Source organism: Cotesia glomerata, unplaced genomic scaffold, assembly GCF_020080835.1.
Source record: "Cotesia glomerata isolate CgM1 unplaced genomic scaffold, MPM_Cglom_v2.3 scaffold_89, whole genome shotgun sequence".
Classification (NCBI taxonomy): Eukaryota; Metazoa; Arthropoda; class Insecta; order Hymenoptera; family Braconidae; genus Cotesia; species Cotesia glomerata.
This window is the reverse complement of record NW_025404556.1, coordinates 1-25,000: the sequence shown is the minus strand read 5'-3', so window position 1 is coordinate 25,000 and position 25,000 is coordinate 1. Positions and strand designations below refer to the sequence as shown.

At 30.2% G+C, this 25,000-nt stretch overlaps 8 protein-coding genes across 17 annotated transcripts; 5 read left to right on the top strand and 3 right to left on the bottom strand.

Moving 5' to 3' along the window:
* LOC123274905 (N-alpha-acetyltransferase 40) lies at positions 1 to 1,103 on the top strand (the record flags this gene model as incomplete). Its single annotated transcript, XM_044742700.1, is given in 4 exon segments — positions 1 to 66; positions 140 to 531; positions 601 to 759; positions 961 to 1,103. Coding segments are annotated over 4 exon segments (624 nt in total). The 3' UTR covers positions 1,028 to 1,103.
* A 6-nt stretch (positions 1,104 to 1,109) lies between these two features.
* LOC123274900 (alpha-mannosidase 2-like) lies at positions 1,110 to 5,467 on the bottom strand. The gene is made up of 4 exons (XM_044742688.1): positions 5,021 to 5,467; positions 2,431 to 4,950; positions 2,206 to 2,358; positions 1,110 to 1,802 (listed from the first exon to the last, which is right to left on the bottom strand). The coding sequence occupies exons 1-4, from the start codon at positions 5,165 to 5,167 to the stop codon at positions 1,218 to 1,220; spliced, it is 3,405 nt and encodes a 1,134-aa protein (XP_044598623.1). The 5' UTR covers positions 5,168 to 5,467; the 3' UTR covers positions 1,110 to 1,217.
* Positions 5,468 to 5,499: 32 nt separating this feature from the next.
* On the top strand, positions 5,500 to 9,669 carry LOC123274901 (WD repeat-containing protein 37). Of its 6 annotated transcripts, XM_044742690.1 has the most exons (7): positions 5,500 to 5,518; positions 6,851 to 6,936; positions 7,165 to 7,587; positions 7,658 to 7,786; positions 7,864 to 8,611; positions 8,732 to 8,978; positions 9,098 to 9,669. In XM_044742690.1, the coding sequence occupies exons 3-7, from the start codon at positions 7,311 to 7,313 to the stop codon at positions 9,221 to 9,223; spliced, it is 1,527 nt and encodes a 508-aa protein (XP_044598625.1). In that variant the 5' UTR covers positions 5,500 to 5,518; positions 6,851 to 6,936; positions 7,165 to 7,310; the 3' UTR covers positions 9,224 to 9,669. The 6 variants fall into 6 exon arrangements, with proteins under 6 accessions (XP_044598625.1, XP_044598628.1, XP_044598624.1 ...); XM_044742693.1 differs by lacking the exons at positions 5,500 to 5,518; positions 6,851 to 6,936 and adding an exon at positions 5,989 to 6,007; XM_044742689.1 differs by lacking the exon at positions 5,500 to 5,518 and having other exon boundaries at positions 6,788 to 6,936.
* Positions 9,297 to 12,496, bottom strand: LOC123274904 (protein ARV1). Of its 3 annotated transcripts, XM_044742698.1 has the most exons (5): positions 12,203 to 12,496; positions 10,646 to 10,649; positions 10,318 to 10,445; positions 9,715 to 10,237; positions 9,297 to 9,433 (listed from the first exon to the last, which is right to left on the bottom strand). In XM_044742698.1, the coding sequence occupies exons 3-5, from the start codon at positions 10,399 to 10,401 to the stop codon at positions 9,297 to 9,299; spliced, it is 744 nt and encodes a 247-aa protein (XP_044598633.1). In that variant the 5' UTR covers positions 10,402 to 10,445; positions 10,646 to 10,649; positions 12,203 to 12,496. The 3 variants fall into 3 exon arrangements, with proteins under 3 accessions (XP_044598633.1, XP_044598634.1, XP_044598632.1); XM_044742699.1 differs by lacking the exon at positions 10,646 to 10,649 and having other exon boundaries at positions 10,318 to 10,443; XM_044742697.1 differs by lacking the exon at positions 10,646 to 10,649 and having other exon boundaries at positions 10,318 to 10,440; positions 12,203 to 12,495.
* LOC123274903 (aldo-keto reductase family 1 member A1) lies at positions 10,762 to 12,084 on the top strand. The gene is made up of 4 exons (XM_044742696.1): positions 10,762 to 10,924; positions 10,994 to 11,164; positions 11,228 to 11,581; positions 11,659 to 12,084. Exons 1-4 carry the CDS (start codon positions 10,853 to 10,855, stop codon positions 12,031 to 12,033), a joined length of 972 nt encoding a protein of 323 aa, XP_044598631.1. The 5' UTR covers positions 10,762 to 10,852; the 3' UTR covers positions 12,034 to 12,084.
* Positions 12,497 to 12,965: 469 nt separating the features above from the next.
* Positions 12,966 to 14,487, top strand: LOC123274898 (homeobox protein MSX-2). Its single transcript, XM_044742686.1, has 2 exons — positions 12,966 to 14,097; positions 14,188 to 14,487. The coding sequence occupies exons 1-2, from the start codon at positions 13,504 to 13,506 to the stop codon at positions 14,257 to 14,259; spliced, it is 666 nt and encodes a 221-aa protein (XP_044598621.1). The 5' UTR covers positions 12,966 to 13,503; the 3' UTR covers positions 14,260 to 14,487.
* A 22-nt stretch (positions 14,488 to 14,509) lies between these two features.
* On the bottom strand, positions 14,510 to 18,177 carry LOC123274897 (adenylosuccinate synthetase). 3 transcript variants are annotated; one of them, XM_044742684.1, is made up of 7 exons: positions 18,067 to 18,177; positions 17,852 to 17,968; positions 16,566 to 16,668; positions 15,650 to 16,013; positions 15,062 to 15,454; positions 14,695 to 14,951; positions 14,510 to 14,584 (listed from the first exon to the last, which is right to left on the bottom strand). In XM_044742684.1, exons 2-7 carry the CDS (start codon positions 17,963 to 17,965, stop codon positions 14,526 to 14,528), a joined length of 1,290 nt encoding a protein of 429 aa, XP_044598619.1. In that variant the 5' UTR covers positions 17,966 to 17,968; positions 18,067 to 18,177; the 3' UTR covers positions 14,510 to 14,525. The 3 variants fall into 3 exon arrangements, with proteins under 3 accessions (XP_044598619.1, XP_044598620.1, XP_044598618.1); XM_044742685.1 differs by having other exon boundaries at positions 18,047 to 18,139; XM_044742683.1 differs by having other exon boundaries at positions 17,852 to 18,107.
* Positions 18,178 to 21,742: 3,565 nt separating this feature from the next.
* On the top strand, positions 21,743 to 24,993 carry LOC123274899 (myb-like protein AA; the record flags this gene model as incomplete). The annotated part of the gene is made up of 2 exons (XM_044742687.1): positions 21,743 to 21,965; positions 22,041 to 24,993. A coding segment is annotated over exon 2 (1,949 nt), but the record flags the coding sequence as incomplete, so codon positions are not given.
* Positions 24,994 to 25,000: the final 7 nt, after the last annotated feature.

Below are 25,000 nucleotides of genomic sequence, written 5' to 3'. Positions count from 1 at the left end.
AAAATTTATTTAAAAAAATACTAATTTAATATAACTCGTGGTAATTGTATTGAATTAAAAATGAAGGTAAGTTACAAATTACATTTATCACATAATATAATTGAATTTTAATTTATGTGATTTCTTTTATTTGGTTTAGGCTAAAAAGGGACATATAACTCGAAAACAACGTTTGGCAAAAAAAGAAGCCGAAGCCAAAGCACTTGTAAACAAAGCGAACTCTCTCGTTGATCCTCTCTCATTGTTGGATTCATTTAAATCTTTTACAGCGACTAATAATGCCACGTTTAATTTAACATGTCAGAAAGTTAAAGATTTATCGCCAGAATTATTATCATGGATTTTTGATTTAATGGAGCGAAATATGAAGACTTTATACGAACAATCTCATTGGGGATGGAATCAAAGTTCTAAGCAAAAAGAATTGACTGAGCCCACGGCTTGGTATTTAATTGCATTTTTAAATGAAGAGCCAGTTGGATTTTCACACTTTCGTTATGATTTAGATGACAAAGTTGAAGTTTTGTATTGGTAAACTATTTACTAACAGTAGTCATAATTTGGAGTGTATGTATGTGTTAATCTATATTTTTTTTATAGTTATGAACTGCAATTAGAATCAAAAGTCAGACGACAAGGTCTTGGGCGTTTTATGATGAATACTTTAGAAGCGTTATCAGCTCAAAGTGCCATGAAAAAAGTTGTTCTTACAGTTTTGAAACACAATCCCGATGCCAAAACATTCTTTCAATCATTAGGGTACGTATAAAAAATTACACTAAATAATATAAAATATTTGCAAATTTCTAAAGATTTTTATTTAGAAAAGCATATTTGTTAATATTTTATAAAATATTTTCTTGGAAAATAACTCAATTAATTAATTACTCTACAATTGTAAATAAGAACTTAGATGTAAATATTATTAACTATTTTTAATTATAATCAATACTGTTTCAGTTATAAAGTGGACACAACAAGCCCATCCGATTGGGAAAATCTAGATTACTTAATTCTAAGTAAATAAAATATCACCAATTGTCATCATCTGCTACTACTTTTGTAAGCGTACAAAAATTCTATTTAAAATAAAAAGATTATTATTAATTTTTACATTATTGTTTCGCAATAGTTAATTTTCTTTTTATCAATGGAATTAATTAATATTTCTATATCATGATTATAATAAAATAATATAAATATTCTCTTTATACAATTTAAGACTGTGTTTTGTGGAATAAAATAGCTGAAAGTTGATGAGGACATAAATTAATAGTTGGTGATTTAAGTGAAGGTCCTACATTACTAAAAGTTAAAGGTGCTTCACTAATGGTCCAATCTTCAATAAAATTGAAAAATTTAGTTAGATTTATTTCTCCATTATTTGATATATTAAAACGACTGGAGATTAATTCCTCGCTCCAACAAATATCAATAGGTTCACGATGCAATACCATACCAACACCTTTACCTGCACCTTCAGGTACTGGAAAAACACGAAGATTAACAATTGATAGATCTACAGGAAGATCAAAACGAAGCGGTGAAAAATGGCCATTATAATCTATATCTGACGACGGATGTGGATGCATAGCAACAAGAGGATGTAAAAGTTCTTCTGACGCTAATAATCCACCAATAGAAAGTGTTCCTGCAGGATGATTAGGCACCGGTGAACTACTGCAGGATTGTTTCTTTTTTTCTAAGACTAGCATAAACTGATGATTCGTCAGTAAATTATCAATAACTCCTTGCTCAAGACCACGTCGATCATCTTGCATTAATCTGCGGTCTTGCATTATCTACAAAAAAAAAATAATTAATCTGTTATAAATTGTTCTAATGTCCCAGTTTATACATTGAGAAAAAAAAAATTTTTGTCCAGAAAAAAATTTTTTGACTCAAGAATCGTTAAAAATAAATTTTAGTTTTCTGACAAAAGAATATCGCTATCTATTATGATAATAAAATATTGGCATTCATTTTCATAGATTAACAAACGAATTGGTTCACTTGAATTGAACAAAAAATAATTCGATCAATTCATAATTTTTTATTTCTTCTATTTCTTTTATTTATTTCTTCATAATTTTCATTGAAAATTATCAAGAATATATATTGTTGTGATAAGAAAATTTTCACAAGAGTAGTACTTTTTTTTTCTCAGTGTAGAAATATAATTTAATATTAAGCCAAAACACTCACTTCAAATTGTCCAGAAGCCATTGATGAAGCTCCTAAAGGTTGTCCAGTTATAACTGTTAATCGTACTTTTTTGTCTTCAATATAACCAGCTGCTGGAAGGGGATAATAATTCGCTTGAGTGGGTAATTTTGGGAATCTTTGACGCTTAATCATCTGAAAACAAAACCACTAATTAAATATAAATGTTCAGAAAAATTTTTTTTAATTTAATAATTTTATACGTACATTCAGGCCGTTTAAATCAGTGAAAAACTGATCACCAGACGCAATGTTTGTACTTAAGCGCATTGCCAATTCAAAATTTTGTGTTTCAGTAATATCAACTTCATTAGAAATATGAAGACCTAATCCGTCACTACCAGGCGAGTTAAATAACGTATAAGTATGTTTAAGATGGGGTAATTGTATAAAAACTCGCGATAAAATAGGCCCTGTGACTAAGTGAATGGTGCGATCATTATTCATATAAATTGGATCAGGTTCTGGTTTATCTGGAATAAATAGGTAAGCTCCACTCCGATGATGTCCTATACCTTGAGTTCCATATTTAACAAATTCCAAGTGTACTGGAACAGTAGTTTCTCCAATTTTAATGGCTTTAAGTAATCCAGATTTTGAGAAAGCTGCTGAAATTTCTGGACGTTGAGTTATTGAAAATTCTTGTGTTGACGGGAGTACTTTGACGTCCGTAAATCCTGGTACATTTGATGGCGTTATTGCGGTATTGAATAATGTTATATTTGCTAAATAAACACTTTCTGGTAAATTATTATTATAAACAGAATGAATTAAGTATGTATTGAGCCCGAAACCAGGTACAGTAACAACAAATGATAATTCATAGCGTGCACCTGACATTGCTACTGGACCAACCCAAACAGGTGATATTTGACACTGTACTGGTTGGCCCATACGATCGGTAACTCTTACGTAAGGTGTTGATATTATTATTGTTTGAACTTTCGTTCGTTGGCGAGGTAATGAATTATAAATAATAACTTTCTTTGAAGGTTGATCACTACTAAGTGCAAGTACGTATCGTTCGCCAATACTTGTATGATGAGATCTAACTTCGTCTAGAGAGAAATAGAGAGATTCTTGTTGTAAAGCTGACCCTTGGGCACTTCTTAACAAGTGCGCTGCAGACTGTTGAATAATATGAGCTGTATTGTTGAGAGAGTTTATCATTTTTTGTGCATAATCAATGACAACATCATCTCTTGCAGTACCAGTCACACCGTCGTGATGCTGGAACAGCGAATGCCATTGTCTTGCTTCAACCATACGTTTTTCATTGGTACTTTCTGCTAAATGTTCATGACCACGTGCCCACGCTATTGCTGATAATATTTCAGCTCCCCGCAACGCACCTAAAAGAACACGATCAAGTCTCTTGTGGAAAGGACGTGAGGTATAATATCCGCTCCAGTAATCTTGATTTTCATCAGCATACGTAAAGAAATCACCAGATAAACTAGGTAATTCATTAATATTTTGCTCATCTCTTAAAGCATTGAAATAATCAGTTAGTGTTCCAAATTGAATATCTACATTTAATTGTTCATTTTTATTCATATAATCGAATAATTTTTGATAATTACCGAATTGCGCATCCCATTCAGAGCTTTGGGCATAGCGAAAATCGTCACCCAGCGGTGCTAATACTACATTTGATTTAAATAATTGTGACTTTTTTCTATATTGATCTAATAATAATTGAGCACGCATTGCTACATTTTTTTTTGTAATTGTCTGCGGTGGTACCCTCCATGGACAGCTTAATCCGAAATTAGGTAATCGGAAAAAATCAAACTGGCAACAAATTTTCGGATCGGGACCACATGTGTGTGGTACATCGTAACTATAGAATGGCATTAAGTGTGTTAATATTTCAGTTGAACCAGTGGTATCCCATAATTGACGCCACCGAAATTCAAGGTGTTTATCTCTAGCTAAACGTTTTTTAACCGCATAATGAACCCGTTGAATAAGAACATTCTCTAATCCAGCACTTTTTAATAAATATGGCATAGTAGGTGATAATCCAAAAGGATCGATAGCCCATCCACTGGTAGGCTGATAATCTAGATTTGTTTTCAACCACTGATGACCTACTGTCAATTGAGTTAGCTGAGCCATCCAATGAGATACAGCTTCGTCAGGCATTACCCAACCACCTGCTACAATCTCTAATTGTCCATCAACAATTAAACGCTTCACCATTTCGCGTGTTGCTTTAGTCTGCTCATCCCACCATAATTTGAAAAATGATATTTCCGCCCAAATAAATTTTCTCCGTTTATCTTCAGCTAACTTCATCACCATATTATTTAAAATACGTTGTGTTTTTTGGGCATAATATTTTTCAAACGTGTCTAACCATCCTGGATCATTGTGAGAGTGAGGAACAACAAATACTTTTAACTTTCTTTTAGGATGCCACTGTTTTTCGTCATAACGTATAGCCCAACCTTGTTTCCAAACACCACCATCGGGATTATCGAATTCTAATTGACGGTATAAATCTAACATTTGGATATCAACTTCTGGAGCTTTTTCCATATCGAAATTACACGTTAATAATTTTTTTGATGCTGTAAAATCGTTGTTTTTCTTATTATTCACTGAATGATGTCCACCTTGCATTGAATTTGATGCTTCCTTTATTGAATCAATTACTTTATGATGATTACTTAAATCTTCCTCTAATTTAGTCAGTCTATTTTCAAGATGAACCCATTGATTCTATTGACAAAAAGAAAAAAATAGTATAATTTGTAACTTTAAAAGTAATAATATGCAATTGACTACTTACGTTTTCAACAGAATCTTTGATGGCTGTTTTTTTTGGTGTAAATGTCAAATCTAATAAGAGATACATTAAGAGACAACAGGCAAGAATACCTCCAGTGCCAAGAGCGGCGAAGAATTTAAAATAACGAAACGTTAATGAAGATCTCATTGTTATTGCTTATTATTTTCAACTATATACCAATTTTTAATTCATAAAAGTATTTATTATTAACTATACTTATGTGTTTTGAATGGTAATTATCATTTAATTATGACATAATAATATTTAATTGTATTGGAGTCGTTTGTCTCAAGTTTAGTCATATTAAAACTATTGAATCAAAAAATTTTTTATCAAATAGCCACGAAGGCAAATTCATACTTCACAAGTATTATTTATGTACGAGTAAGCAATAACACACAAATAAAATAGTAACTTTCAATACTATTTACTGGCAAGTGTAGACGTATTTTTTGTTAATTTGTAAATTTTAAATGATAAACAACTGGCTGAATTGGCGTAAGTATTTAAAATATTGATATACTTTCTTAATTGTTATTATGGTTATTATTATTGTTAAAAGATTTATTAAATTCTACATGATTTAACGTTGATATTTTAAAAATTGTTTATTATAATTTATTATAAAGTTTACACCAGTGAATGAAAAAAATCAATGGCATTTTTTTACGGATTAATAATTAACTGGCATCAGATGTCGCTACATGTATATATACAAACTATCTTATCAATAAATTTATTTAAAAATATCTTTTAATTTAACCAATTGCAATAAATTGTTCTTATCTTTTATTTACTTTTAAACTTTTATGTCATTCGTATTTATTTAAAATTCAATGAAAGACGGATAATATTGAAGATCATATCCAATAAAAAAAAAAACTAGATGATTCATAACTTGAAGATAGTTTAGTTACATCTTTTGTGTATTTAAGTAGTTGTTTTTTATAATTTCTAAGCAGTTATCTTTAACCATGAATATTTGAAGTAAAAAATACATTGATAATTAAAATTATTATTAAAACTGATAATAGATTTTTTCTCAACGATCAGATAGTGATATAGTATTTTTACATAAAAAAATTAAACTCAAGTGAAATAAATTTTTTTCTTCAAATGGACAATTAGTAAAATTTTTCTTTTTGTTTTTACAATTATATAGACTTCACAATTAATTACATTAAAATTTATCTATTAATAATAAAAAACTTAATAATACTGGTAACTAGAATAATTTGATGACATTAAAGTTAGCAGTCACTTGACTATTTTTTAATTCTATGTAACAAATAAATTTTTTCAGAAAAATTATTTTAAAAAAATTGCATTTTTAATTTTTTTAAATTTCTATTTTTGTTTCTCATTTTTTTGTCATAAGTTATTTGTTACAAAATTTCTAAAAATTATCAAATACCTGCTAAATTAATTTTTATTTTTATTTATTATTTGAATTTTCATTTTTATTTTAAATAGAGTAAAAATGAAAAAAAGCATGTAAAGAATTTTTTATGATTTTAAAGGTTTATTTGTTTATATAACTATTTTATTTAATGTGTAAATAATATTAAGCACAGAAAACATAATATACGTCAGTTTGAGTATCATCTAATTTTTACGATTAGAAAATTCTCTAACTGAATATAATTTCTATAAAAATTATTAACTAATGATTTTTAGAAATTTGTGCGTTTCATGTGTTTATTGAATAAATAGAAAAAGAATTGTTAATGAACATATTTTTAGAAACGTCATACATATAGTATTTATATATGAGTTAAAATGTAAAATTGTAACTTAAAATAAATGTACACCCGGTATAACGAGTTTCAGATGGTGCTGAAACTCGAGAACGGTATACAAGTAAATATATATATACAACAGTATAGGACGTGAGAGGAACTGCAAGTAAAATAAAAGTTAGTACAGTATTAGTGTAATTACATATATACGTCATTTTGACAATAAGTTTTGACAAATATTCTATTATTGAAAAAAATATTTAAAAAGACAGGTTGCATAACAATTATTATTTTATAACACTGTTAGTTGATAAAATAATCAATAACTATAAAAAATAAAAAAAAACATCGTATGAATATTTCAGAATATAAGTTAATCGTGTTTAAAAGCATTGATTTTTACAGGTGAGAGGCTGCTTAATAACTAAAACCATCACTCGCTATTCGCATACACATGCATGGATGATCATAGCACATAGCAGCTATATGTACTAGCTAGATGACGAAAATAAAATATTAAAAGCAGAGTTAGAGCACACTAAAGACACATAATGCCTGGCGAACCACCAACATCCACTGGCACTAAATCCAGTAGCAAAGTCAAACGTATATCAATACCCAGGGTACAAAGCAGTACGGACACCGAATTACAGTCTCAACTAAGTCAAAGTGGCTCGACACCGCTCCAACCCATGGCTTTTCATCACCTGAACTTTCGAACAGACTTTGAGGATAGTTCAATACCTCCTGCCGTACACTCACGTTTGTTTGATCTATTTCAACAAATCCACAAAGAATTTGAGATGGTCTACCTGGAGAACATCGGGTGTAAGAGATGGCCAAGAAATGACCCTCATTCCATCGTTAATTAATTATTGATTTCAAGTTTCTATTGCAGTACAAGAGAAAATTGATGCTTTGAACGAAAGGCTTGAGCGTGAATGCTACGGATCGGGTGAACGCAGTCTACCACCAGGTGATTTCCAAGACTACTCTGATTATTCCAAAAATCCATTTAAACCAAAGAGTAAGTATCATTATTCTTATAAATATTTTTTAAATATTTACTTATTATACTTTTTTACTTTTTGTTTTACTTCTTAGGCACTCCTAGTTCTGCTCAAAAAATAAAAGCTTCACATAAACTGAAAGCCCAAACCAGTAAAATAGTATCTAGTTTTAAAAATCCAACAATGACTTGTACAATGCATCGCCAGTATGCAGGACACAAAGATGGTGTGTGGGAAATAAGTGTCGGACGTCCTGGCCAACCGATTATAGCAACAGCATCGGCAGATCATACGGCACGTGTTATTGCTATGGACAGTGGACGTTGTTTACTTCAGTATATCGGTCACAGTGGTTCCGTTAATTCAATTCGTTTTCACCCAACAATAGATCTAGCACTTACAGCTAGTGGAGATTGTACAGCTCACATTTGGCAAGCAGCTGTCAATTGGGATGTTGCTAAACGACAATCATCATCTGAGGATTTGTCTGCTGATCGCACGCCAACAAATGCTTCTTGTCATGGTGATGACAATGAAGATTTACCAACACTGAGAACACCAGTTCGAGAACTATTGGGACATTCTGGAGTTGTTATGGCTGCTGACTGGCTACCAGGTGCTGACCAACTTGTTACAGCTTCCTGGGACAGAACTGCTAATCTTTATGACACTGAAACTGGTGAAGTCATTCACACTTTGTGTGGACATGATCAAGAATTAACGTATGTGTCCACTCATCATGCGCAACGGTTGTGCGTTACTGCAAGTCGTGATAGCACATTCCGACTTTGGGATTTTAGAGAACCTATTCATTCTGTATCCGTCTTTCAAGGACACACCGAGTAAGAAATTTTAAATATCTTTTTTTTATTTTTTAAAAGGTTTTTAATTTTTTTAACTAATTAATATATTTAAATATATTTATTTTCAAATGAAAAGTAATTTTTTTTTTTTATTTACAGAGCTGTAACATCAGCAGTTTTTACGAGAGAAGATAAAATAGTCTCTGGTTCAGATGATCGAAGTGTAAAGGTTTGGGAACTACGTAATATAAGAAGTCCTCTAGCAACAATTCGTGGTGACAGTGCAGCTAATCGTTTAGCAGTATCCAGTAATGGAGTAGTTGCTATTCCTCATGATAATCGACAAATTCGTTTATTTGACCTTAGTGGACAAAGACTTGCTCGGCTTCCAAGAACTAGTAGACGAGTAGGTTTTATTGTTAATTATTATTTATTTTTACTTAAAAAAAAAAAAAAACAATTAAATAAATTATAAAAATATATTTATACAATATTGAATCGCTCTAAATTACTTGAATGTTTCAGGGCCATCGGCGAATGGTGTGCGCAGTAGCATGGGCAGAAGAGCCAGGCTCTATTTGTAATTTATTTTCATGTGGTTTTGATCGACTCGTATTGGGCTGGAATGTTCTTCCATTTAAAGATGTTTAAATATATATATATATATGATATAGATATAGATATATTTCCAAATTTAATACTGTCGATTAAACAACTAACAATATTATGTAACATCATCAGTTTCTGTAGTATTTGTAATTATTAATGGAAACCAAGAAATCAAATTGGATACATAATTGTATGCTATTAATCCACTAGATAATCCAATTAATGATCCAGTCCTTCCACTCTCGCAGATTACTGTGGGACATAAATAATTTTCAAATAGTTCGTCATAATATTGTAAAAAAATTATGAAAGAATTTCATTAAAAGAAAAAAACAAAATAATAAAATCAAATGAATTATGCAATATCTAAAACAATAGATTATAATTGACGCATATTTTTGGACTTTATAATTGTTAAAAATTTAATGTAACTTATTTGTTACGATTTTTCAATGACCTAATAAAAATTATAAATTAATACTTGCAAAGATGTTTATAGCAATAAATTTTTATTTATTTATATTGCAACTTACCTGAGTATGCAGTTAAAAGACATAGCATAGTGTAACCATGAATAAGTACATAAAAAAGTTCTGGAGCAACGTACTGCCAAATCACGCCAAGAAGTCCTAGAAGTTTAGCACAGCCTCCAACAATCAATGCGTGAAAAAGATCAGAAATTTTATACTTTTGTGGTCGTACACCCATAATTAACCATCTTATCTCTGTACTAATTATCATAGCAAGAACGAAAGCACCCAACGATAGTGCTGTATGAGCAAGAAGTATATAAAAACTTCTTTCGCTATCAAATTTGTTGTTTTGCGGGTAATTCTGATGATCATCTGAGTCTTGATCAATTTGATAATTTTTGAATATTGACCATGCTCTAAATGATTCGCCCAAAAGTAAAACAACCATCAGCTTCCAGTACGATTGAAAATTACTGTTATAAAGTAGATGTCGATAAGCTGGTTTTTCAAGCAAAACTAGATCTACTAATACAATAACAGGATCGTATTCGATGTACTTATCTGCCAAATTACAACAGTTACCCTGATAAATCATTAAAAATTAATATTATCATTTTTAAGTAATTATTAAATTTTGTTGTAGTTATATAAAGTGATACTAACGCATTTTAAAACCTTCAAAACACTTGGACTGTATCTTCTATAAAGTTCTTCGACTTCAATGCCACAATTAATGCATGTATACATTATTTAATTTACTTTGTATCTGCTACTCAGTGTTTTTTTTTTCTGTAATAAAAAATTATTCATGTAATTAACAACTGTTGTGATAATCTATTATAAGAAACTAATTGCCTTCACGATTGAATGATCGCGTCAAGGAATAGAAATAAATAATAGCAATTATAAATTAAGCATCCCAACGTAGCGGTTAATTTTATTATTTATCAAAAAATCTATGCCCTTGAGTTCATAGTGATTATCTATAAATTTTTCTGCAATTATCTTAATACGCTTTGTACTTCAGTATTAACTTTTGATGTGTTGGTGAAAGTAAGGTCAGTTTATTTTTTTCATATAAAAATATCAAGATCTTGGTGGGGATAGTTTTTTCCATGTAAATAATGTCAAGTAACAGTACGTATATTTATTTTTCCACATTTACTTTTAATCCGTCTGGCAAAGTGAACACTTCATTATGGCTTCTAAAGTTACTATTACGTTACCCAATGGACAAAAAATGCCTGCACTAGGTTTTGGTACATGGCAGGTAAATTAAAAATATTTATATGATAAAAAAATTAATTTTTATCATTATTAATAATCTTTTTATTTTAAGGCCAAAGACGAGGCTGTTTTAACAGAAGCATTGGAAAGTGCTTTAGAAGCCGGATATAGGCATATTGACACCGCTCCAGTTTACGAAAATGAGCATGTCATCGGTAAAGTTTTAAACAAATGGATTCAATCTGGAAAAGTTAAAAGAGAAGAATTATTTATCGTGACCAAGGTAATATTTTTTAATAAAATTTTATTTTAATTAATTAATTAATTAATAATAAAAATGTTTTAGCTTCCACCGACAGGGAGTCGGCCTGGTGGTGCGGAAAAATGGATTAAAAAATCATTGAATGATTTACAATTGAATTATTTAGATTTGTACTTAATTCACACTCCGTTTACATTTGAGGAAATTGGTGATGATTTACACCCCAAAGATGAGAGTGGAAAGATAAAAATTGATAAGTCTACAGATCATATTGCAGTGTGGAAGGAAATGGAGAAGCAAGTATCAGCTGGTAGAACCAAAGCTATTGGACTATCAAATTTCAATATTAAACAAATTGAAAAAGTCATTTCGGTTGCTAAAGAACCAATTGCTAATCTACAAATTGAGTTGCACGCTTATTTCCAGCAAAATGAAATGGTAATTAAAAATTTATTATTTTTTTATAAAAATTATTTATTAAATAATTGAAATTGTTTTATTTTGAATTTTTGAAGGTCAAATTTTGCAAGAAAAAAGGGATTACTGTAACAGCTTATTCACCATTAGGTACGAGAGGATTCGTTAATCTTATTGGAAAAAATGAACAAATTCCCATTATTATGGATAATAGTGAGCTGATTAAAATTGGTAAAAAATATAATAAATCATCAGCACAAATAGCATTGAAGTTTATCATACAAAAAGATATTGCCGCTATTCCAAAGAGTACTAATCCCAAAAGAATTCAAGAAAATATTGATTTGTTTGACTTTGAACTAGACTCTGATGATATAAAAATACTAAATTCATTAGATCAAGGTCCTTCCGCCAGAATATGTGATTTTGATTTTTTCGCTGGAATTAGAGAACATCCAGAATATCCATTTTAATATTTTGATGTTATTTTACGGAGTCATAATAATTATTTTGTTTATTGTTGTTGTCAATACTCCGAAAACTATTTAAATTATCATGAATTTTAAGGTTAGATTACAGTAAACTTTATAATTTTAAATTGTAAATCGTAAATAATTGATATTCTTTAATAATATATATTACCAAAAAAGAAGAAAACCGTTTAGTAAAACTCGTCAAGCTTGACTTTTTTTTTTCTGTTTTCACAAACTTCTATATTTAACGTTACTTTGACATTGTCGTATAACCCACAGTTTCTCCCGGTTTCTCTTTTGCTCTTGAAATGTTTGTGGCCTACTTAGATCAGATAAAAAAAAAAAGACAATATTTGAAAACAATCCCCCTAAAATCTTTCAATCCAATTTTTTTCTTTTTTTTTTCCTCTAACACTTGAAGATTATAAATATTTGTTGACTGTTAAAATATACTAATAAAAAATGATATTGAATTTAACAGATTATACAGTATCTAACAATTTTTTTAATTTTTATAAAAATTAAATTATAATAAAAAAAATTTAGCAAAAAAATTCCACATTTTAAAAAATACGCGAATTTTTTAAAATATATTTTTTTTTTTTTTTGATAATTGATTAGTTATAAAAATTCAAAAAATTATCAGATGTCTGCTAATTTCAGTGACATTAGTAAGAGTATATTATTTTATATGAAGTGTATGTATTTTTTTATTTTCAAATAATTAAAAAACTCAAAAGTATTCTATTCTAAATAATTAAATAAATATTTGAAGTTATAAAAAATGGATTAATTAAATGTAAATTATATCAATATAATTATGTAATAAATATATAAATATGTAATAAAGATAAATAAAATAATTTGTCTTATATTAATTACCCATTCATAAATATCAAATATATGCATGTAATAATATAATACTCAAGAGACGTTAAAAAAAATAAATGAAATAATAATAAGCTTAAAAAAAAAGGAACAAAGTAAAGCAGCTTGTATGTTTATACTAGACATATTAACGGATTAGATGACCCCTGTGGCTTTCGAATTATGCAAGCTCTCTTGCACTGAGACATCTGGTCTATTGAGATGTGTGCAATAACAGTAGCGGATCACATCCCAAGAAACCGCCAGTGGTATCAATTACATTGTTATTATTGGTGGCTCCTGGGGTAGATACCCCAATAGAGATAATACACTGGTATAAGAGCATACACAACAATGAGCAGGTATGGGGGCTACCAACAAAATGATGCCCGATATCACCCCACAAACTGTGCAATGTGATAGTCATCATGTGCAACTATGCGTTTAATTCAGATTCATCGCGAAATAGATACTGTTTAGCAACAAGAGCTAATGGGCGCCCGGCTTTTGGTACTTCATCCCTTCTTTTTTGAATCTCTCCATCCGGCACTCCATATAAATCAGGGGTAAACTAACTTAAATTTTTAGTTTATCGCCAACAAAATGTCTGGATCACATAGACCTAACCGAAAATCTAGCGATTTTAGTATAGCTCGGATACTTTCTCGAAGTTCAAATAAGACCAATCAATCAACAAATTTACATTTAATTATGAATGAATTGGCAAAAGACCGGGTAAAAATTCCAGAAAGTTATAATGATACAAGACATTGTCACGAATCTAATCAATCAATTATTAATACAAGTACAGGTGACAATGATAACTTATCAAGAACGCGATTTGGATTTTTTATCGGTGAAACTCATTGTGCACCATCATCTTCATCGACGACGAATGATAGTGAATCAATAAAAACTTCTAATAATGATATCAAGTGTGAATTACCTCGTGATAATAATAAATTATTGCCAAATAATAATCTTTCTTGGCTTCAGTGTACACGTTATCGGCCACCAAAGTTACCGAGAAAATCATTAGCAGGCAAAATATGTAAAAGAAAACCCGCAACTCATCCAAGGATTCCATTCACGTCTTTTCAATTACAAACACTTGAAGAAAAATATAAAAAAAGTGCTTATCTATCGCGCAAAGATGTTGTACAATTGTCAACAATTTTACGTTTACCTCACAATCGAGTAAGTGCTGACTTAATTTTTAATAATAATAATATAAATAAAATAAATATCTTATTTAATGTTTGTTACTTATATTATGTAATGTTACAGATTAAAATTTGGTTTCAAAATCGTCGAGCGCGAGATAGAAGAGAAACTCAAGTGACCAATAGCTTAATTTAAAATATTTAAATACGTTTTATTTTCATATGGAAAGTTAATTATTATTTTAATTTTTATATGCTACCCAGGCAACATAATACAGTTACAGACAATAAGTTTTTAATTAATAATTAAAATTGATAGATAACAATAATTTGAGATGGCTCTCAATTAATTAGCCTAACTTTAAAATAACTTTGTGCATACATCGGCTTTTTTCTAATTGGTACAATTAATGATACACTAAAAATGATGCGTTGAAAAAATTTTACATTAATTTTAATTTGTCAGAGAGTGGGTACTTTGATAACACTTTCACGGCCTGCACCAACACCAACCCACCCGACTGAAAATAAAATAAATTTAAATATTATTAGTATTATTAAAATTAATAAATACAATATAAAGATTATAATTATTTATATTTTTTATAAAATAAATAAATTCTATAGTTACCTCTAACTTTCAACTTGTCTTCGATTAATTGAACATATTTCCGTGCATTGAGAGGTAATTCATCTATCGAACGTACTCCTTCAGTTTTAGAGTTCCAGCCTTCAAGTGTTTCATAAATAGGCTCAACTTTGGCTAATTCAGAAGCAGTGCTTGGAAAATAATCGATTTCTTTTCCATTGTATCGATAACCAATGCATACTTTCAGCTCTGGCAATGTATCAAGTATATCTAACTTTGTTATGCAAACACATGTGTACCTGAACAAAAAAAAATTTAGTAATTGAGAAATAACAATTATCCATTAAGATTGAGAATTTAAGTTATCATCATATTATTTTTGCACAATTATCATTATCAATATACTAACCCATTGACCATATTGGTGAATTTCAAAAGTGCCAAATCGAGCCAACCGCAACGTCTTTTACGGTTTGTCGTAACACCCACTTCATGACCACGCGATTGCAATAATTCACCTGTAGAGTCCGTTAACTCTGTTGGGAAAGGACCATCACCAACTCTTGTGGTGTATGCTTTAATAACACCAATAACTTGTTCAATGGTTGATGGTGGTAAACCAAGACCAGTACAAACACCACCAATACTACAATTGGAACTTGTAACATATGGATAAGTGCCAAAGTCAATATCTAACATTGCTGCGTTAGCTCCTTCTACCAAAACATTTTGACCATTTTGAAGTGCAGTATGTAAATAATGAACTGTTTCTTTCACAAGTGGCCTTATTCGTTCAGCATATCTGAAATTAAAACACATAAATATTTATAAAATTACTGAATCAGTTAAATTATAAAGTCGCAATGAAATAGTCATTCAAATTAAGTAAGAATTATAATTTATCACGTGGATAAAACGTCTCAATAAATTATGACAAAATTGTTTAAGAAAAAAAAATAAAAAAAAGCAAATGTATAATTCATGTAGTTGAACATACCCTTTATACCGCTCCAATTCAGATTCTACATCGACATGCAACGATGGGAACATTCTTTGATACGTTGCAACCAAAGTTTTGAATTTCTCGGAAAACTTATCGAAGTCGCCCATCAAGTCACCAATTCGTAGACCATTTCTCGTAGCTTTGCTCGAGTAAGTTGGACCAATTCCTTTTTTTGTCGTTCCCAATGACTGTGATCCTTTTTCCAATTCTTGCATACCATCAACTTGTTGATGAAAATCGAAGACAATATGGGCACGATCAGATATAATAAGTCGATTTTTCCAGTCTTTAAGACCTTTAGCTTCATTTTGTTCCAATTCTTCGAACAAGCCGGGTATATGGATCACAACACCATTACCTACATACAGTTCAAAACTTTTATTTTAAAAACTATTAACAATAGATGTTAGATAGTTGTTCTGATGAGTCTAATAAACAAAATCTTAGTCAGTTTAACTTTTGCTGACTTTGTTTTTTAATGTTAAATCGATTAAATATATTGATTCAAGAGAAACTATAATGATAATATGATTTTATAATGATAAGCAATTTAGGTAATTGACATTAAACATGACATTATTAAATCTAGTAATAAGCAAGGACGTTAACTTGTCATATAAATTATGAACGATAAAGGTCACACAATAATTCATTAATATAATTTTCAGATAAATTTTACAAGTAAAAATAAAACTATTCAGAATTTATTAAATTATCAAAAACGGAAAGTTTAATTTGTGTGATAATTTTAATCAAAAAAAAAAATATACATAAATAAATAAATAAATATTGAGGATCGCATATCTCAGTAATGAAAACGAGTAATTGTAACTTATTTGATGCAAATACGTTTAAGATTATGTGATAATAAAAATGAGTTAATTGACCCAGAAATAAAACGAATTCTTACCTAAAATGGATTTGCATTTGGGATTGATAATCCCACTAGGTAGTAGATGGAAAAAGAATTGACCACCATTCACAACTACTGTGTGACCTGCATTATTTCCACCCTGAAATAATATTTGGTATTATTATCGATTGAAAAAATTAATAATTGTCGTTTATATAAATTAAATACATGTAGACTTTAGTCAGACTTGAACATAAAATTTTATCAGACATTAATGTATGATAAAGTACAATCGTGAAAAAAATAATCTTGCACAATAAATATGATAAGTAAACCTAAAATACTACAGAAAAATTCCTTACAATAGCTGACATAAATATAAAATCTATTAATATTGTAAAAGATTTTGAAATAAGCTATTAAATAAAACTTTCAAATTGTCTTGCATTTCGTCATACAAAATAACAACACTATCTTGCAATGAATTTAAGAGAAAAAAAAATCATAGATAAAAAATAAATTGTCAATCGAGATGATAACAAATTATAAAATACGTTAATTTATTGATTAATTTGTCACAAGTCATGACAAGACAGATGATAAGCTAAGAAAAAAATACTACTTAAATAGTCTTAATGTAATTAATCTACCATTTGTACAGTTGCAACAAGAAGAAAAAATATAACTAATTATAAAATTTATAGTACATTACATAAAAATTTTATGATAAAATTAGAGTTATCAGGAAATTAAAAGTAATGGAACGCTTAAAATTGATAGCTGAGGAGAAAAAAAAATAAAATTTTCAAGGTGGAAAGATAAATGCTAAAAATATCAACCTCGATTACTGCCAAGGTCTTATTTCAACAGTCGTAGACGTTTAAATTTTCTAGCACATCTACAACAAGATCAAGTTCTAAAAATTAATCACACCATCTACTGGTGTGAAATGCTAAAAATTACTTTATCAATGTTATTTTCAGCTAAACAATAAAAATATAAATAATAGTCATCAACATATATAGAATAATTTTAATGGGTAATAAAAACGAAATAAATACACAGATTGCATGTGACTTAATACTACATTGAAACTAATAGTTTACCAAGTCACGCGCTACACAATAGAGGAAGCCAAATGATAAATTAACGAGACCTTGACAAACTCCAGAATAATTGTTCTATTGTAATTGCTCATAATAATAATAATAATAATAATAATAATAATAATAATAAAAATAATAATAATAATAATAATAATAATAATAATCAATTATTTAAATAAATATTAAATTAATTTATGTAAATGATAGTATAATAAGTAATGTTATGAATAAAATTACCTGACACCGGCATACTATTTCAGCGTCAGCAGCAAGCATATCAACAACTTTCCCTTTTCCTTCGTCACCCCATTGTGCTCCAAGGACAACGGTTACCTTGCCCTTACACTGCATATTCTAGCAAATAACAATAATATTTATTAAAAATATATGTATATATTAAAACATTATTCTTAATAATGAAAGCAATTGTACATATGACCAGTTGGTACAACCTGATCACACGACCGCACTTGGAATACTCTTTCCTGTTTCTTTTCTCTCACTCACCTACTACGTGAAATAAAATAATAATGAAAAATAATAAAAAATTGACCGAGAATAAGGAACAAAATCCGCTGTATGTATCTGCTGTACGACGACCAAGCCAGTAAGTTAAAAAACTCGCCGTTAGAGACCGTGGTAAGATTATTTTACTCTAGTTTACAAAATGTGCGCGTTCATTTAGAAGTCTGAAATAATCAAATAATTGTTATGTCAAAAGTGGAGCAGAATTTGTGTCCTGGCTATCTCGAACTCTACGCTTTGCTACAGGGACTTTACTAAATTAAGAGCGAGAAATCACTTCCGGCCCGCACTGTATTTTGTCAAGATTATTTTTATTTTTGGCCCTAGTTAACAACCAATAGACCGGGATCACAAGATTATTCTATTTAAGGGTAGTTTGAATTTAAAATAAATTGAATATTTGAATTAGGTTAATTTACACGTGAGATTATGCTTACAAAATATTAAACACAAAAAATTACAAATATAATTTTCTAGTTCATGCACGAAAATAATGCTATCTAATCATTTAATTATTTAATCTTGTAAAAACCTTGTATGTATATAGCCGATCGGCGTTTATTCTATTTGAAATAAATAAATAAATAATATAAATTGTTACCTTAATTGTTGTTTCAATAGATAATTAGAATTTCACAATTTGATATTTATCTTGATTATTAAATTAAAACTTAGTTGTTCTATTACACTTGTTAATAATTGGAATTTAAATTGAACATAAAAAACAATGATCCGAATTATACGTAATAGTCACTAAAAATTGTTAATTGAACAAAAAAATTGATTTGAAATAATGCGTGACGATCACTAAGACTTGTTTCACACGAGAAAGCGAGTTCACGCCGAAACAGCCCTCTTATAGAATTTAAGGTGGACTCGCCTTGAAAATTGTTGGGGAAAACTCCATCCAATTAGGACCCAGTTTTCGGAGGTACCGTTTCCCTTTCTCTCAAGAAAACTGTTGGGGGAACCGTCTATGTTAACGTGGGCCTTGAACCCCTCTATTTTTACATGCGTTCAGAAATTAAAAATATTCTTGACCACGTGTATTTGCACTTACACGTGTTCAAGTATAATAATAATTTTACTTATTCCTCACAAAAAACATTTTAAATGATATAATTTTCAAATTTTAATATTTAATATTTTTAATTATTTCTATAAATTATTTGCTATTTATTTTTATAAAATATTATTTTAATTTGTTAAAAATATTAATTGTTGTCTATGAATCTATTTTAATTTATTCTTAAAATATTTATTTATTTATTTGAACTTTAGCCTAAACTAATTTTTTTTAGAAAGTTTTTACAACTACGTTGTGATTTCATTTCTTTAATCTCTTTTTGTATATGACCTGTAATTGAAAAAAGTTTGGAAAATCCAAAAGTGCATGCCTCATAAAGCTCATTCATTTTTTAAGAAAAAAATTAATTGTGTAATTGATTAAAAAAAAAAAAAAAAATTATAACTAAGCAATTTCTTACAGAGTATTTTTTATTTTTTTTTAAATATCGACGCCTTTTTTTCTTGTCATATGCGCACGCAGTCTATAAAAATCTAGCTTGATCAAGTGGCGCCATAGTTCTCACGTGACAAACAAGAAAAGCTCGTTTGGCTTTGTACGGTTGTATCGTAGTGAATTTTAATAAAAATTCAATTAAAAAAAAAAAATACGTTAGCTAGGCCACTGATATGAAATACGGACCCAGTTTATCGAATTCTTAAACTAATGAAAAAGGTCCGGTCTTGAAATATCATTTTGTTCGGGAGTAATCGTTGGTACATCCAAAATGGGGTGATATCCGGACGTCCACGTAAAATTTTTTTCAAAACGTTTTTTTTTTTCAAAATAGCAACATGAAATGATTTTAGAAAGTAAAAGATGGTTTAATTTATGTGTTTTTTCGGTGTACATCTTTATATTAATGTATAAGTGTAATATGGTTGTGATAGAGGCATTTAAAGATCACAAAATTGCTTGACCTTGACGAGTCGAGTATATAAAGCACAACCTCCCGCGCTTCGCACTATGAGGCGTGCAATAAAATAGTAAAAGAAAATGTAAAAATAAAAAAAATAAAGAGAAAATTCCGGACGTAAAATAATATTTTTTGTGTTTTAGAATAAAAAATGAAGTCTTTATTGATAAAATTTTCAGTTTTTTAATATTTGCTGAAAAGTTTAGCGTGTAATAAATTGAAGTTGAATTATTTATTTTAAATATCGACGGTCTAATTAGCAATTTGTCTAACTCCTTATTTTTTAGAGGGTGATTTTTTAACATTTTGATATAGCTATAATCGAATTATAAATTATTTGAATGATTCAAATGTAGATATTGTATCTCTATTAGATAATAATGATATTAAATGGTTTTTTAAAGTGATAATAAATTTTGAACTAATTGTTTTTTATGTACTAACAGAAGATTCTCTAAAATGGAGTTAGACAATTTGCTAATTAGAACGTCGATATAATAAATAGAAGTTTTGGAATAATTTGTTGAGAATACTATAAATATTATTTTACGTCAACTATCTGATATAATTTATAGCGTAAATTAATTTGTATTGTAAGTAGTTAATAAACACTGTGCATTCGAAATTTTAAGCATATCATTGATAGCTGTGTACACCGTAATTAAAAATTTGCATTTTACTCTTAATCAATAATATATTGTGGCAATAAATTTTCAATAGATTTACTAATTTTTTTAATTCATGAATAAAATATTAATCTTTTTCTTTTATTTATTTTTCTAAAAATATACATTTTTGTTCAATTTTTATACTACACCAATCATTTATTCGTCTGATTTTTTAGTTAATATAGACTACTAGTAATTATAATTTGTTGAGAAAAATAATCTTCAAGTTTAGTTGTAGAATACAATTTTCCAAGCTTTTGGTGTGTTACTGCGATCGGACTGTCATATTATAATTCTACGGGTCTTAATTATTTTATTAAAAGTTGCTTTAGTGTGATTTCGTAGTAATTTCTTGATTATTTTTTTTTTTGGTGTTGTGTATTACAAAAGTATTTTTATTCAACTAGAATTTGAATTTGCGCGCGCAAGCGCGCGCCTGACTATAGCATTTGCATATATTTTCATGCTTATGATATATTCGACCAATCACGTTACGAATAGTTTGATGCCACATACGTTTCATCTCAATTTTATATTAGGATTTATATTAGGATAGGATTGTTCATTTTAATTCAATTGCTCATTTTAAAGTTTGCGCATTCCCGCCTTCACATTATATATCTTCCTCCCTGTTTTACCTACTTTTTTTTTCGGTGAAACTATGTCCCGACCCAAAATATTTACAATTTTCATCAATAGATGAGATTAAAATCCAATTCCTAGTCTTTATCAATCGAGTAAATAGAACGTGAGAGGAGAAAATAGAGCAATAAAAAAATAATATTAATTCGTTATCACAATAAAATGTTAATCAACGCGTAAAGATAATATTTTATTTATAATTATTGACTTTTAAGTGATTTTATTGAATAAATATCTCAGATTATATATTAACTTTTTTTTTTATTTGACATGATTTTTTATTAATTTGCAATATCCACTGTAGTGTAAAAGTTTCCCGACGGCGCTCCCATCACATTGAATTGGTGCTGCAGTTTCTCATATTGCTCTTATTCCCAGCTGGAGTATTGTCTGGATTGTCGTGTTATCTGTTGTGTTTTCGGGGCCTGCGAGCGGACTCGAATAATAAATAAAAAAAAAATCATGTCGTTTTGATAAAACCTATTTAAAGTGACGTGAGTAAGGGTAGTGCTGTATAGTTGTGTGATACAGACAGTGAGTTGTGAATTTGATAAGTTAAATAAATAATAAATATGTATATAATATATATCTGATTTATAATTGGTATAGGAATATGGTATGGAGAGAGAGAGCTACAACGACGAGTGTTCCAAACGGTTGGGTTGGCACGACGTGAACGCAGGTATAATTTAATAAAGCCCACCAGTGGCATACAACAGGGGAGGCTGGCGATTTAACAGGATATCGATTTGTGGCCCCCGCGAGAGCGGAGCCAGTGTGTGCCCGTGTCGTGTGTGCCTTTCTGGTCTCACTCAGTTGCATTGCCATTCAGCATTTGCCAGAGCAAAGAGAAGAAGCTGAAGAAGGAGGCGGCCATGGACGTCGATATTTTTGGGGCACAGCTTACCGTGTTGAGGCTCTATCGTTCGAGCTGTCTAAGGCCTTGTGTAAAGGCCTGATAGGGCCCAAACACAAAAATATTTTAATTACTTATTTAATATTATTAATTAACTACACCTATAATACATTAAAAAAATATTTTAAAATAAAAAATAGATAAATAAAATGTTACAAGGACCCCAGGAATACGTTAACGTTAACAAATAAACCAGTGTAACGAGCAGCTGAAGGAGGAGGAGAAGAACAAGACAGAGATACACAACACATACGACCGATAAGTTAGAAAGAAATAAAATATCACACGACTGGTGAGCGAGAGCAAACAAGGGAGAAAAAAGAAAGATCGAGTACTTGAGAGAAGTGAGAAAGATTGATACGGAAGAAAAGTGTGAGAGAGAGAGGTTGAGGAAGGACAATCATTTAATACGGTTGAGAGATTCATCTTTTGACGACACTCAACAATACTAAAACGACACTCTTTCTCTCCTCTCTCTCTCTCTTTCTCTGTCTCTCGTTTTTTAATATATTTTTTTTTTCCATCACATACGTACCAGTTTTTTTTGTTATTGAAAAAAATTTTTTTACTATTCATTTTTTTCCTTGTATAGTGTGTATATAATATATATAAATGTGTGGGACAAACATGTCCTAACTACAGGACGGATAAAAGCCTCAATAGAATAGAAAACGCGAGTGTAAGAGAAACAGTAAAGATGGAACTCGGCGTCACGACAGATATCGGAGGGGCGGTCGCATGTCCTGTGTGTACATTATATCTCAGAGAAGGTATAAGTCTTCAGAGGCACTTGGACACCCATCCAAAGGAACAAGTGATAGAGGCACTGATAAAAGCTAGTGGCTCGTCGTCAAGTTTGTCGTCTCTTCAGTTACCTCAAACCCAAGTGCCTCAGGTACCGCAAACCCTTCAGCCGTCACCGCCACAACAGCAGGTCAATGCCCAAAGCTCAACTTCAACACCAACAGCAGCAGCTGTTGCTGCTGCTCACATTCCTACGCAGGCCCCGTTTCCTATTGGTCCTGTCTTTGAGTGTCCACCGATCAATGCAATGATGCCACCGCAATTTGCCTCTTTTAACTATCAACAATTTGTCAACAATGGTACTATGATGATTCCACAGTACGCGATGGCACCACCTCAGGCCAATCAGATGATGCAGATGCTTTACAATCCGTACAGCATGTATCAACAGCAACAGGTACCGACTGTTCAGATGATTTCACCGGTATCAGCACTCCCGACGACTCGTATCAGACCGGTAGTTACTGTAGCTAATGCTGAAACTAATAGAAATGTTATTATTTCAACTAGTACTAATGAACATAAACAAATAATACCAGAGATTATTTCAGAGCCAAATATGGAAAGGATTTTACCAGACATGGAGAGTTGTGAAACTTCGACTCAACAGTCAATCGATAATACAACAGATATACGACATGATAATAATTGTAATGATAATGATAATAATAATATTTCTGTTAGACAATTGGATCATCGAGATCAACAGACCCAGAGTAATTCACCGAGGCCGGTTATAAATAACAGTGAAATTGTGAGAAATGACACTGTCTCAGTGGTCTGTGAATCATCAGCTTCTGAAGAAGATAAGTCTGAGAGTATTCTTCCAGATATGGAGGAACCTGAGCCCGATATTGATACTGACGTTCAATGTAGAAATGAACAACAACAACAGCAACAACATCATAATCAAGATCGACATCAGAGATTTTCATCTACGTACAATAGTCAAGCTGACAATGAAAATAGTAATACTGACACGCGATTAAATCACCTTACAGAAGATCAAGATAAATTGGAGTCTCAGGAATCATTGAGCTCAGAAAAATTGAAGTCATCAGAGTCTATTGAATTAGAAGCTAATTCAGCTCCAACTCCAATAATTATAGATACTTGTCAGCAAAATGAAGAAGAGCATCTGGAACATCTTTTTATTACAATGATTGAGTCAGGTTTTGTCGAGACGCATGAAAAAACAAATGATGATGAGTCCATTCAGGAATCTAACCTTAAAATAAATAAAACTGCAAAGCAAAATGAAGAACAAATGGAAGAAGAATCTGAAAATCATCTTACTCCTGAAGATATAAAATATATTAATAACACCGAAGCTTGCGTAGAAACAGATAAGTGCATTGACACAAGTATTATTGACGAGTGCGACTTTGACTATGCATATCGGTATAAACATAGTTTATCAGCGCCTGCGTCTCCAGTATCAGCGTCAAAAAAAATATCACACTCTTATTCAACGAGATCTGAATGTGGTTCTAATGAAAATCTTAATTTTTATCCAGCTGGTTTTGACGCATCTACATTGCAAGTTGATGTTGATGATGAAGATGAAGATGAGGAAGACGATGATGATGAAGAAGAGGATGACGATGATGATGAAGAAGAGGAGGAAGAGGAAGAAGAGGAAGAATCTAAACATGTAGGTGATAATTTTGATGAAGAGGATATGGAGATTGAAGAAATAGCTAGTCCCCATACACCATTTGCCAAACAAAATGATGATTTAGATAATGTACGTTCTCATACGCCATTATCCGCTATCAGTGGTATCTCTGGTCTTCGAGTACGCAGAGATCTCAGTAAACCATCATCCCCTATATCGATGCGGTCATTT